The sequence below is a fragment of the Leptopilina heterotoma genome, unplaced genomic scaffold (assembly GCF_015476425.1).
Source record: "Leptopilina heterotoma isolate Lh14 unplaced genomic scaffold, ASM1547642v1 Lhet_13, whole genome shotgun sequence".
NCBI lineage: Eukaryota > Metazoa > Arthropoda > Insecta > Hymenoptera > Figitidae > Leptopilina > Leptopilina heterotoma.
In genome coordinates, this window is record NW_025110848.1 from 1,381,626 (window position 1) to 1,395,771 (window position 14,146).

The 14,146-nt window shown below is 21.5% G+C and overlaps 1 protein-coding gene across 9 annotated transcripts in view; it reads right to left on the bottom strand.

The window, feature by feature from the left end:
- The window catches only part of LOC122512886 (hemicentin-1), a 349,783-nt gene that overhangs the window by 84,570 nt on the left and 251,067 nt on the right, over window positions 1-14,146 (bottom strand). For all 9 annotated transcript variants that reach the window (XM_043629017.1, XM_043629012.1, XM_043629010.1 and 6 more), the window contains exons 7-9: window positions 6,003-6,153; window positions 2,952-3,063; window positions 1,579-1,757 (exon numbers count right to left, since the gene is read on the bottom strand). In XM_043629017.1, the coding sequence (XP_043484952.1) occupies window positions 1,579-1,757; window positions 2,952-3,063; window positions 6,003-6,153 (442 nt within the window). The remainder of the gene's footprint in view (window positions 1-1,578; window positions 1,758-2,951; window positions 3,064-6,002; window positions 6,154-14,146) is intronic.

Consider the following 14,146-nt stretch of genomic DNA (forward strand, 5'->3'; position numbering starts at 1 on the left):
GATGATTTCATTCAATTTTATCTAATTTGAGACAATTTGATTCATTCTGTTCACATTTGTTACCAATTTGATAAAATTTAATTGCATCTGATTTTATTTACTATCAATTTGATGCAATTTGTTATTATTTTAATTGGTTTAGACAAATTTGGAATCAATTTGATTGAATTTATTCCAATTTCTTAACAATTTTATTCAATTCGATCACGTTTATTATCTATCTGATTTAATTTGATGCAATTTTTTATAAGTTTGATTTAATTTGAACCAGTTTTACTGTTCACATTTGTTATCAATTTAATTGAATTTATTTGAATATGATCTAATTCTTATAAATTTGATTGAATTTTTTGAATTTATTAACAATTTGATAAAATTTTGGTCAATTTATTCCAAATTATTTTTAATTCGATATAATCTTATTTCAATTCATCCAATTTTTTTTATAAATCTGATTCAATTTGATCCAGTTTGTCATGAATTAGATTCTATTTAATTCAATTTTATTTATTTTTATCCAATTTGTTATCAGTTTAATTTAATGTGATCCGATATATTATTAATTTGATTTAATATTATTTAATTTCATTCAATTTTACTCAATTTTATATAATTTTAGTTAATTTGATCCATTGTCTTCAAATTTGTTTTCTATTTTTATACAATTTGATTCCATTTGTTATGGTTTTGACTCAATTTAATTGCATTTGATCCAGTTTGCTATCAATTCGATTGAATTTGACCAAATTAGTAAACAATTTCATTCAATTTGTATTTGTAATAATAATTTAATAAAAATAATAATTTAAATTAAATTTGATCAATTTGTAATCAATTTAAATGAATTTTATCTAATTTCTTAACAATTTTGTTTAATTTCATTTAATTCGTTATCAATTCGGTCCAGTTTGTTATTAATTAGATTTTATTCGACTCAATTTTATCCAATTTCAGTCAAAATTTGTTGCAATTTATTCACATTTGTTATCAATTTGATTCAATTTATTTTTGAATTTCATTCAATTTTATTCAATTTGGTCTAATTTATTATCAATGTGATTAAAATTGACAGAATTTGTTATTAATTTGATTGGATTTAATCCAATTTCTTAACAATTTGATTCAATTTTATTTAATTTCATCCTATTTGTTATTAATGTGATGAAATTTAATCCAATTTTTTATCAGTCAATTTTATTTAATTTTGATACAATTTCTTAACAATTTTACTCAATTTCTTATTAATCCGATTGAATTTGATCCAAATTGTTATCAATTTGAATGAATTTTGTCAAATTTGTTATCGATTTGATTCAATTTGATCTAGTTTATTATCAATTAAATTCAATTTGATTCAATTTGGTTTAAATTTGATACCTTACCATACATTTAAGAAAACAGTTGATAGAAATTTGTTTTTTAATTATTAATTTAATTTACATTATTAACTGTATTAATTATCAAAATAAATGAATTATCCTATAATGAATTAATTTTATTAATGATTATTCTAATTAAAATATTGTAAATTAACACATTAAAGAATGAGAGAGGGAGTGAGAGAGAAAAAATACATACACAATACGGAAACAACAACAAAGTCTGATGTATTGCCCTTTCCCACTGTATTCTCCAGAACACACGTATAATTTCCCATATGTTCAGAGGTGGAATTTTTAATCGTAAGATCCGTCTTTTGTATGGAACCACCTTCATAAATTAATGGATCTAAGGCAATTTCTTCTCCATCACGTAACCTGTGGATTTAAAATGTCCTGTTTGTCATTAAATAACGAAATTTTTTTAGCGGGGAATTTTTTATTTATTTATTTATTTTTTTTACTTTTATTTCATCGAGAACAATAAAAAAAATAGCTCACCATAGTGACGAGAGATATCACGAATAAAAAAATATCAAATATTTAGAAAATAAAACCTATAAAAAAATATTGAATATTGACGAATATAAAAGAAAAACAAAAATTAAAAAAAGATCATCCTTGATAAATATTTAGTAATTACAAATTGATATTTAATATGGAAAATAAAGAGAAAAAATGAATTAATAACTATTTAGAAAAGAAGGAAAAAATAAAATTACAAAAAAATATTCAACTAAAAAATCGGAGGAGAAATACAAATAAATAAAAAAATACAAATAAATGTACAAAAAAGGGGAAAATTTATCAAAGATTGCAAAAGAAAAGAAAAAACAAATGCAAAAGAAAAAGCAAAAAAAAATGTATACAAATGCTCAAAAGAAAACTGATAATTAAACCGTGAAAATAAATAATCATTATTTAACCTTCTACCATTCGGTGCGAATAACCCGCTTTTAATTTGGACATCAACATTTAAACGAAGGTTACAAAAAAAGGATAGGAGGCAAAAAAAGAGAGGACCTTCAATGAAGCTCGTAAACTGTTGATATTGCCTTCAACATTGCTTTTTGTAGCAGTCTTTTTGATGGTGCATGACCGAGCTCAAAGTTATATGACTAAAAATTTGCTTGTTCCGCAAAATATAAACTCGGCTCGCAAAATCGTATTTTATGGATCACTTATCATGAAGGTATTGGATTCTCGTAAACCGTATATAATCGTTCATTATTTAATAAACCCAACCGTGTTTAAATAATACGATAACAGAAATAATTACCCGTTCAATGTAAATAGAAAAAAAAAACTGTCGCGCATAATGCCTATTCTTCATCTCCCACGATTTTCATCACATGCAAAAAATTAGCATAATGATAAAATTATTTAATTGGCTATAATATAATTTTATACACCAACTATTTTTTTTCTATAATTTATAATTTAATTACACTTTTTTTATTAATTTTTGAAAATAATTTTTCATGAAGTTAATTTTTTTAAAAATTTAATTAAAAAATTTTTCACACAATTTACGAAAATTTAGGAAATAATTTATCAAAAAAGAAAACTTACCATTTTACACTCGTCAATGTGGCTGGATTGGCGACGTACTCGCAAAGCATTGTAAATTGTTCTGTTTCATTCACTGTTATGTTATTTGGTTTTAATGTTATTAACGGTTCGTCTGAAATCAAAAAAATTTGTTGTTGTTATAATTATGAAATATTCAATCATATTAATATTGGAACTTTAAAATACGTAAATATTATTGCAGAAATAAATTAGGGGAAAAAATTTTCGCTTATAAAAATCAATTTTTCACTAATAAAATTAAATCTACTTTTATAATATATTTATATGTTTGCCATATGTGAGGGAAATCGGGAAATTCAGAAAAATATCAGGTAAAGTTAAATTGATCTGGGAAATCAGCGAAAAGTCTGAAAATTTTATCACTATAGTACTGGAAAAATATTAAATTTTAAGAATTCATAAGATAATTCTAGATTTTTGTGTATAAAAAATTTTTTGAAAATATCAAAAAGATTTCATTCTTCTTGTATTTTTTTGTTTGCCTTATAAACTTTAAAATCACTCTAAAAAAAAAAGTAAAAAACATTAAATTTTTGTATTTCTGACAATATTTGAATTTTATAGAAAATCAAATTGAATTTATTTTTATAAATTTATTTCTTGAAAAACTATCATAAAATTATTCGGTTATAAATTATATAATGAAGAATTTAAAAATTCAAAAAAATTATAGAATTTTATAAGAGTTGTGTTTACAATTTTTATAAATAATTTTAAATGATTTCAAATTGAACTTTTTCTTTTTTCTTTTTGAATACTTCAATCATAAAAAAATTTTTTTTTTAATTATTACGATTGAAGACAATTTTAGTTAAAAATTGTAGAAAATATTTGAATTAAAATCATGAAAATAATTTTGGAAAGCCTACAGTAACAATTCTTTTAAATTATTTTTTCTAAATTTGAATTTGTGAAAAGTCGTCGACTAACTCATTTTAGTGGAAATTTCCACTATAATTCTTAATTATAACTATAATTCTCAAATTTTTTATTAAATTTTTAGTGCAAAGTTCCTTTAAATTAGTAGAAATTTTTACTATAATTAAAATTAGTTGACGACTTTTTACTAATTTTAATTTATTGAAAACCTTAAATCCTATATGAAAACGTCATAATTCTATCCTGAAAACTTGAAATCAGGGAAAAGTGAAGTAAAAATAAAATAAAATTAATTAAATTCGAAAACAAATTCGGTATACAATTTTCATGTCCGCACGACGAGACGTTTTGTCAAACTAACTAAAACTAAACTTCTGTTGAAATGAATATTTTTAGTTGTCGTGGTAACGAATTAAGTCTTTTTTCATTCAATTGTTTGAAAATGACAGAAATAATAATTGTTTCTTTATTTCCTTTAAATAAATAATTATTTTTTTTGTGATAACAATAATAATAATACAAAAATAATAGTATAGAAAATAGTATAGAAAATAGTATAAAAAATAGTATAAAAAATAGTGAAAAAAATAGTGAAAAAAATAGTAAAAAAAGTAGTTTAAAAAATAGTATAAAAATTCGTTGTGTATAAGAATGATATAGAAAATAGTATAAAAATTGTATAAAAAATTGTTGTGTAAAAAAATGGTACAAAAAATAGTATAAAAAATAGTTTAAAAAATAGTATAAAAAATAGTTTAAAAAATAGTATAAAAAATTGTTGTGTAAAAGAATGGTATAAAAAATATTATAAGAAAAATAATATTGCAAAATGTAAAATTTTCCTTAATGCGTATTATAATATAATTAGTACTAGAAAATCGTTCGAACTTTTCATTCTAAAACTTTAATAAACTCTATACAACTTTAGGTAAAGATAATTAATTGAAAAGCAACTTATCAACTAATTTTCCCCTGGCAACGATCAAATATGTGCAAAGTTTTGATGAATGCGCAACCATAAAGATTATATTGAAGGAAAATTAAACTTCTTATTTAACAAAGCAGTGGCATCGAATAAAGTTCTTTATTAGAAAATTAAGCACGCAACACACGTGTGTTATAATTTTCAGTGATGATGTTGAAAAGCAATTTATAATTTATATCTAAAGAAGTAAAAGTTAAAGTAGTTTTTGAAAATTGTAACATACTACATTATATGGAGTATATATACTTTAAAACTTGATTCAAAAAAAGTAAAAAAACAAAAAGGCCTTAAATTTTATAGAGTATATGGAGGGGGACGTGACTTATAGTGAAATGTGGTTCTAGGAGACTTCATTCAGCTTTCATTTCCCTTGTAGACTTGCGAAGCTTTTACTCGTCATGACATCGCTTTCCTCATGCAAATACGCATTTCTAAAGCTCGTCACGTAACCTTTCTTCGATGAGGACTTTATATATCTGCGCTTTAACTAGTTTTCTATATCCTTTTCTTTCTTGTATCTATAGGGAAAATATTGGAATAGACGATCAATAACGAATAATCTTTTCTCTCAGTTTCTCTTTATTACCCTACATATTCCATTTTCTCATATTTTCTTGTATTCAAGAAATATTTATTCCTTTTAATTTCAAATAAATGTTATTTTATTAACGAACCTTTTGTTTTCAGAAACATTTGTTTTGATTTTTTGAAAAAGAATGATTTCTATATATTGAATAAGAAAAAAAAATAGATTTCCTGTTTATTCGAGGGAAATAATTTTGAAATAATTTTTTTTTATTTTTTTTTTTTCATTTTATTGATATTTTCTTATTTTTAAATATTTTTAAATATGTAATCGATATTTTAAATAATATACAAAATAATTTAATTTAAATAATAAAAATGTAGATTAAAATGTTAAATAATATTATTACTATCGTATATAAAAATCTATAGTATGCGAAAATTTTATCCATTAAGATTACTCAAAAGGGCATTGAATGTTAATTTTAGAATGTATAATAAAAAAAAATAATTTAAAATAGAGCAAGTAATTAGATGGATGATATTAAATGAGAAATAAGGAGACAATGATCCATTCATGAAAATGATAAAAGATGATATATGTATAAATGTAGACATGTTTAGAAATGAAAATTACTCACATAAGACTTCGATTGTTGTTGTTTCTTTCAAAGGTTTTGTTCCTTCTTTTTGCATGACCGAATTCTCAGCCTGGCAACTAAATGGAATTCCACTATCGTATTCTGTTACTGTAAAAATAAAGTAACTCTTCGTTTCCGCCGTTCCGTCAGGCTGTAAACAAAAGCAAATGATCACAGATAAGAATGTGTAACATGACCTGCAATTCCGGATGATCTCTTTTACACTAAACTTACAATCTCACTTATTCTTCTTCCTCCTCTTTCTCTCTCACTCACACTCACATTATCTCGCAAGAAATAATCGTATAAATATCAGCGCAGTCTAATTTACATATATTTATGTCTAATTTACCCTCGAAGCTCATTATAAAATATATACTCATTTTACTCCAATTTACATAATAATTGTTCTTTGTAAATTACACTCTTATGACTTTAGATTAAAAATTTTGAGCACTTAAAAAATTAAAAATTATCTCAAGTGTTGAAAAAAATTATTAATTTATAAAAATGATATCCGTTTAATAATAAAATATAAATAATTGTATAATAATTTATAATAATTTAAAATAATTTATAATAATTTATAATAATTTAATTTATAATAATTGTAAATTATAAAATTATTTCATTTGTAAATTTATAATTTACAATTATTATAAATTAAATTATTATAAATTATTATAAATTATTTTAAATTATTATAAATTATTTTAAATTATTATAAATTATTTTAAATTATTATACAATTATTTTATACTTTTTGTTTCTGAATTAATTTAAATTCTAATAAAAAATAGTAATGGAAAATATATTTATAGGGAAACATAGTCAGAATTGGACAAAAGATTCTACTGGTTTGTTAGTTAAATTTTACTAATAAATAATTATAAAAAAAGTGTTTGTAATAATTCATTAGTTAAAATAAAGTAAAATCGTAAAACTATTAGAAAAAATAGCAGTAGAAAAACATTTTACTACTTTATTTATTAGATTTTAGTAAAAAATTATTATTACTTTACGTATTTTTTTACTAAAGTTAATGAATTTTTATTTTTCAGTAGTACAAATCAATTTTAGTCAGACACATGTTTTGAATTTTCGTATTAAATAAGTGTTAAAAAGATTTTCATTCAAATTCCGAAAATTTATAAAATATTGGAAATTGTCTTATTAAAAAACATTTTTACTACTGTATTTTATTAAATTTTTACTTTATCAGCAGTATAAATAAATTTTAGTCAGACCAAAGTTTTGATTTCTTGTTTAAATTTGTGTAAAAATACATAAAAACACAAAATTATTAAAATTGTTATTCAGTAAATTTTAATATTTTAGTAAATAATTATTATTCTACATAAATACTTTTATAATTCAATTAAAAAAAAAAACTCTTTTATTATTTTAGATTTAAAATTTAAGCTCACTTAACCAAATATTAAGAAAATTTCGATTTTAAAATTAAAATTATACTTTACTATTTACTAAAATTTTTATTCAGTAAATTTGGACATAAATTGAGTAAATAATAATTATTCAAATATCAAAGACCTTATTTTAAATAAAAAAAATTAATATTTATAAAACTCAAAAATGCCTTAATTACTTTTTAATTTAAAAAGAAATTAAGTTATTATTAGTAGGTATATTATATTATTATACATAAGTTATTATTATAAAAATTAAACAAAATATTAGAAAATTTTTCCTTTATATTGGCTTAATTTTACAGTGAAGCTTTTTTTCTAAACTATGTTTAAAAACTATTTTTGTGTTTAAAAAAAAAAATTCAACAGTAAAAGCGGTTGTAGGCATAAATTTTTTTAAGGAAAAGTGAAAAAAAACTTTCTTTATTTTCGCAGAAAAAAATTTAATTTTACGAAAATCTCTCTTGAAACTTTTTAAGTTCCATAGAATTAAGTATTAGAAAAGTTTAGAGAGAGAAAACAAAATTTTTTAAACTTCGTTTCACCGCTTTACAAAAGTGTTGTAAAATAATTTAAAACTTTCAAATGTCTAGTCAGTTGCTGTTCAGTGGTATACACGTGCACTGCGGCTTTAAAAGTTGAAAACCAAAGATATAAGTTTGATTTTCCGTGAATCTGCGGGAAAATCGTAATATTTCTTTTTGTATGGTAAACTATTTTTTCCATTTATTTATTTTTTCGTTTTTTTTTCATTTATTTTGTTACAAATTTTTTTTAGGTATAAAGTCTACTAAAATCAATAATATGAACTATTTATTCAATATCAAGATTGTATATTTTTGTGTTTATTGTAAATTTTTCTTTATATTTTATCCTTAATGAGGATTATTTTATTACTATGAACTGTTAATAATAGACCAGTTTTAAATTAACAATTAATGAATTCATTCATTCATATAATTATAATTATTTCCAAGTGTCCTTAATTTAATGTTTAATTATTTCGTTTCCTGTGTTTTGGAAATGGTTTCCGATATTTTTAAAGTTCACCAAAGAGTTGAAGTTATTTTTGTATGACCTCTTCTTATGTTTATCATTAGTCTCGTAAGTATCTTTATTTATTAATATCAATTGCTAATAATAAAATTATTTTTTAACTAATTATTCGTATAATTACTTCCAATCATCGTTATTTTAATGCTGTATTACTTTAGTATTTTTAGTTTAGACATTTTCTCCAGAACAATAACAATTACTCAATATAATTTTTTCCAAATATGGTCCTTTTATTGATTGGTTCCAAATGTGGTCTATTTTTATTTATATTTTTTATTATTATTTCTGTTCGTATTTATTTATTCTTAGTATTTAGTATCTTATTCAGTTAAAAATTTTTTTTTCCTATATCGTCTAGGTGCACAATACATTTTTAGCTTTTCCTTGCCAGTAAACTGCATGTTTCCTTCTTTAAAACCTCAAACTCCCCCTCCCCCATTCCCCTCTTAAATTGCTAAAGTCTTCGAAAGATAAAAGTTTTGGCACAAGCTCGTGAAGCGCGCGTGCCTTCGTTCGCCAGATTTTTCTTTAAAAAAAAATTTCTTTTGTCCCTTTTTCAGGCTTACTATCACTTTTATCTTTCTTTTCCATCATTTTCTCTGTACGTGCTAATATTTCACATCATAACTGCACAACATTATATACCAAGGAGATTCTTGGTAAAAATTTTCCATTATTACTCAATTTTTTAATAAAAAAAAAATTTGCTTTTTAAATTTCAACTCCTTTTTATTTTGACAAGAAGAAGAAAGAAAGAAAGAAAGAAAAAAAGAGAAAATAATTTTCGAAACAAAATTTATATTTTAAAAGATAATTTTTGCAAAGAAAATTTATTTTTAGAAAGTAAATTTATATTTACAAAAAAAAGAATTATATTTAAAAAGAAAATTTGTTTTTTGAAAATTTAACACTTGGGAAGAAAATTTATATTTAAAAGGAAGATTTATTTTTAGCAAAAATATTTATATTTAGAAAAAAAATTTAGTTTAGAAAGAAGATTTATGTTTAGAAAAAACATTTATATTTAAAAAAAGAAGATTTATATAAAGAAAAAATATTTATATTGAGAGAAAAACTTCATATTTATTAAAAGCAGAGATCTCAAAAAAGAAGACTTATGTATAGAAAAAAATACCTACATTCAAAAAGAATATTTATATTAATCCGTATATACATTAAATAAATAAATCTATAGAAAAACAAATATAAAAAAAAAATTCTGTATTTATTCATTTCAGTAATTAATAATTAATAAAATTAATATTACGATTAAAAAATTTATTTATATACCTATAGAAATAATTTATATTTCTAATAAAAATTCCTAATTTAGAAAGAAAAACAAAAAATGGAAAATAATTTTTCAATTTTTTTTTCCAACTTCAACTAAAGTAACAAAAAAGAAATTTCTTATCAAATTTTCAAATATCACTTTCCAGTAAAAGATATACACGTTCTGGATTTAATATCGCGTGAAATATTTTAAAACTTCTTTTTATCTTTTTTTCTTCTCTTTCTTCTTCTTTTTCACTTTCAATTTTTTTTTTTCTTTGTCAGGGAGAAATAAAAAGTAGATTTTCTAAAGTTTTCCATCCACGGGAAAAATATTTCTTTCTCAAGTTGATTTTAATTATTCGTTTCTGAACGTTCAGGTCGCTTTAACATTAAGTGTCGCTCCAATCAGCCACTAATTACTGTTTCAATTACTGATGGAACTCTAATGGAACTAATGGAAGTGTTTATAAAGTAAATTCTCGAATCATATTTTGCATTGGATGATTTATTTGCCAAACTTAATTAATTAGCTAATGGGAATAGTGCGTTAAACCGAATTAGTCATTTATCTTAATAAGTACATATATACATACATATAAATATTGATTAGAAAGATCTTTCTCTATTGTTTTTAAAAAGAAATGAAACGACCTATTTGATAACTTCTTTCGAATAAAAATTGAAAAATTAAATTAAAAAATTTTCTCCTTAAATTATAATTATAAAAGGAATTTAATTACAAAAAAGCATAAAAATAATTAATTAGAAAAAAATTAGAAAAAAATAGAAAAAGAATAAAAGAAGTAAAACAATTGGAAAAAGACGGTGACAATTTTTTTCCTTTGACTTATTTTTGTGTATTTTAATTTTCGAGATGGAATTTTTGTCTGTGAGTATTATATAAAATTTTGTTTACAGAGATAATAATTTCTATAGAATTTTTTCTCCTTCTCTATTTCTCAACATTCTTTAGACATTTTCTGATTTTAATAATCCTCTGTATATAGAGATTGTTATACAATTTTTTTTTCGTTTGCAACAAAAGAAAAAAAAATTAATGTAGTTAGTTTGGAATGCCAAAGTTTTCTTGTCGTATGTCCCTAACGATTTTCTTTCTCTGGAAAAATGAAAGAAGAAAAAAATTCATTCTATATGGTAATAAAGTTTTGTTGAGAGAAAGAGAAAGCATGAAGCATTCTAAAATGACAAAAAGGGAAATCCAATTCAACTCATATATATATACACAGAAACGTAGTTGTATGTGGTCGTGAATTTTTTTTTTTTTTTTTTGACGATGGCTAAATTGTTCTTTGCCATTTTTTTTTCATTCACGCTGGAATAATTAGTATAATACAAACCTCGAATTAACTTCAAGGCACAAAAAAGATGTTTTAGTCAATCCAATTAGTCTATGAAAAATCAAATTTAAATTCAAATAAGTAAATTCATTTCAATTCAATTATATTTTATTAATCATTTAAATTCAATTTAATTCGAAGTACACAAATAGTCGCAAAAGACGTTTTATTTAGATTTTTCACAAAAATTTAATTTTTTGTCTCTCTAAAATTTTCCTGGTTACAAGAAAAATTTCTAACTATTTCCTTTATTTAAATGGCAAATTCAATTATAAGTTTTTGTAAAATTAAATTATTTAAAAATATTTTTTTGATATATTTTTTAACATTTTTCCTCAAAAACTGTCGTTACTATTGAAAAAAAGTAATAAAAAAAGTAATAAAATTTGTTGAAATATAAAAATTTAAATCATAAAAATTTAATTATTTCTAAAAACTAGCTAATTCTTTCTAAAGTAACTAATTCTTAAAAAATCCAAATATTTTCTAGAATTTTTAATGGAAATTCAAAAAGCCCTTTATAATTTTATAAAAGAAATATTTTATTATTAAACATTATTTAAATGTAAATTCAATTTAACATTCTAAGACATAAAGTAAACTTTTACTGTTCTATGTAAAATTAAAAAATTAATTTTTTGTAAATTTCCTATCACTTATTTTCTTCTAATTAGTTTAAATTTTTACGAATTCAGATTCAAATGATAAATTTTTGCAATACTAATTTTTTTTACGAAAAATTTGGAAATTATTTTATTTTCCATAATTTTGCATTAAATAAATTTTATTTTTAATTGTAAACGATAATATTTTAGTTAAAAAAAAATTAGTGAAAAAAAAATTCAAATTTTCAACAATTTTAATTTAAAAATAAACTGTTTGAAATTTAATTATTTATGAATTTTTCTGCCACATGTGACACTGTCAATATTCAATTATTCTCCTGAATTTTCAAACCCAATTTATTTTCTAACTCAACTAGCAACAATACTTATTACCTTTTTAAAATAAAATTAGCAATCTTAAAAATAATAGAATATAAAAATTTTCTAATTTAAATTTTTGCTGAAAACACTAAAAAAAATTCAATTTTGGAGAAATTATAAATAATTGCAGAAATTCAATTATTTAAAAAAAATAACATTCTTCTTATAAAATTTAACTATATTCAAAATTTGAAAAAAAATTCTAGTAAAAATACCAATTATCTTTATAAATAAAAAATTCTTTTCCAAAGTTCAATTATTTTTATCAATGTCAAAAAAATTCTTGTCCTAATTTCAATTATTTTCAAAAATAAAATGCATTTTTCTAATTTCAATGATTTTCAATATCTACTATTTTAATAAAATTTCCCAAAAAAAATTCAATTATTTAAAAGAAATTTTAATAAAATTATATGCAAACATTTAATTATTTTCATAAATAATAAAAATTTCACAGGAATTCAAATATTTTCATAAATACTAAATTTTTTTTAAGAAATTCAATTATTATTTTCATAAAACATAATTTAAAATTCTAGAAAATAAGAATTGAATTAAAATTATGAAATTAATTTTGAAAAAGTTAATTTAAGTAACAATACTCTAATAATATAAAATAATGATATTTTATCTCTCGGTCATCTTTAATTATTAGAAAACATAAAGATATCGATCACTCCGAGTCTTCGACTCGGAGCAATGGATATCTTCATGTTTTATAACAATACTTTTCTAAATTGTTTAATTTAAAAAAGGTTTGAATTTGAAATTTTTGAATGTCTTAATTCCTGTGGATAATCCTTTTCCAAAAATAAGATTAAAAATAGAAATTGTGCAAATATTTTTCTTCTTTTTCTAAAACAAAATAATAATTTTGTTTAAAAAAATTGTGATTCATAAACAAAAATAATGCAAAATAAATAAATTTTCTATTTCTTAATCACAGTTGTTTAACAATTTTCTAATTTTGCTTAGAAGTAAAGAACAAAAATCTGCATAATTTCAATTTGATAAAATATAATATTTAACAAAATTTTAGTCTTTTAATGAAAAGAAGTGAAAATAATTCTGATGATTTCTATTTGTCATTAAAATTTTGAATTAATTATAAAATGAAAATAGTTATAACATAATAATGTAATATACAATCTATCTAAAGATAACAAAAAAGAAAAGTATAAACAAAAGACAACTTCAGAGTGTGAGGGACAGAAAAAGTAAATGAATGAAAGAACATTCGAATTATTATAGATAATTATTTTTGATTTTTCAATACTTTTTAGAAAGTTTATCAAGAATAATTGAATTATTCAAAAAAGAAAACAAATTTCACTTTAAAATACAATTTAAATTTTTCAAAATTATGATTATATGGATTTTTTTCAATTTATTGTGTATTTATATAAAAAAATTTAACTAATTTCCAAAAAAATTTTATTTGACCTTTAACTCTTTAAGGTTTCTTAAAAGTTTTTTTAAGGTGAGAAAATTAATGTAAGGTCAATTTAAAGTTTCCAATATATTCTCAAAGTTCACCACAGAGTAGAATTTTTGCAAAACAACTCAAATTTGAAAAATTCAAAATGGCGGATTCAATATGGGGGAAAATTAAAAATTTTGATGCATTTCGATTAAAATGCGTCACTTGGTCGTTTTTTAGATCGCTGATTCCGAATATAATGTCATATTTTAAAAATTCAAAATGTCGGATCCAATATGGCGAACAAGAATTTAAAAAATTTTCCAAAGTTACTTAAAACTCGTAAGTCGGGACTGTTTACGGTACATTTTATTTTTTCTATCTATCGAAAAAGAGAAATATTGGCGAAAATTAGTGAAAAAAGTTGAATTTTTATCGAAATAATAATTATAGTCGACAAAGTCATAATATCTGAGGCGTGATAAATTTAGTTCTATTTGATACACTTTGTAATTAGCAAGTAATAAGTAAATTCTGCGGCAACAGACGAGTTCGTTTCGCATTGCGTAGTCAAATCGTTGTGTGTTAGCCTTCAGGTAATCAGACACTTAGCAAACAAAGC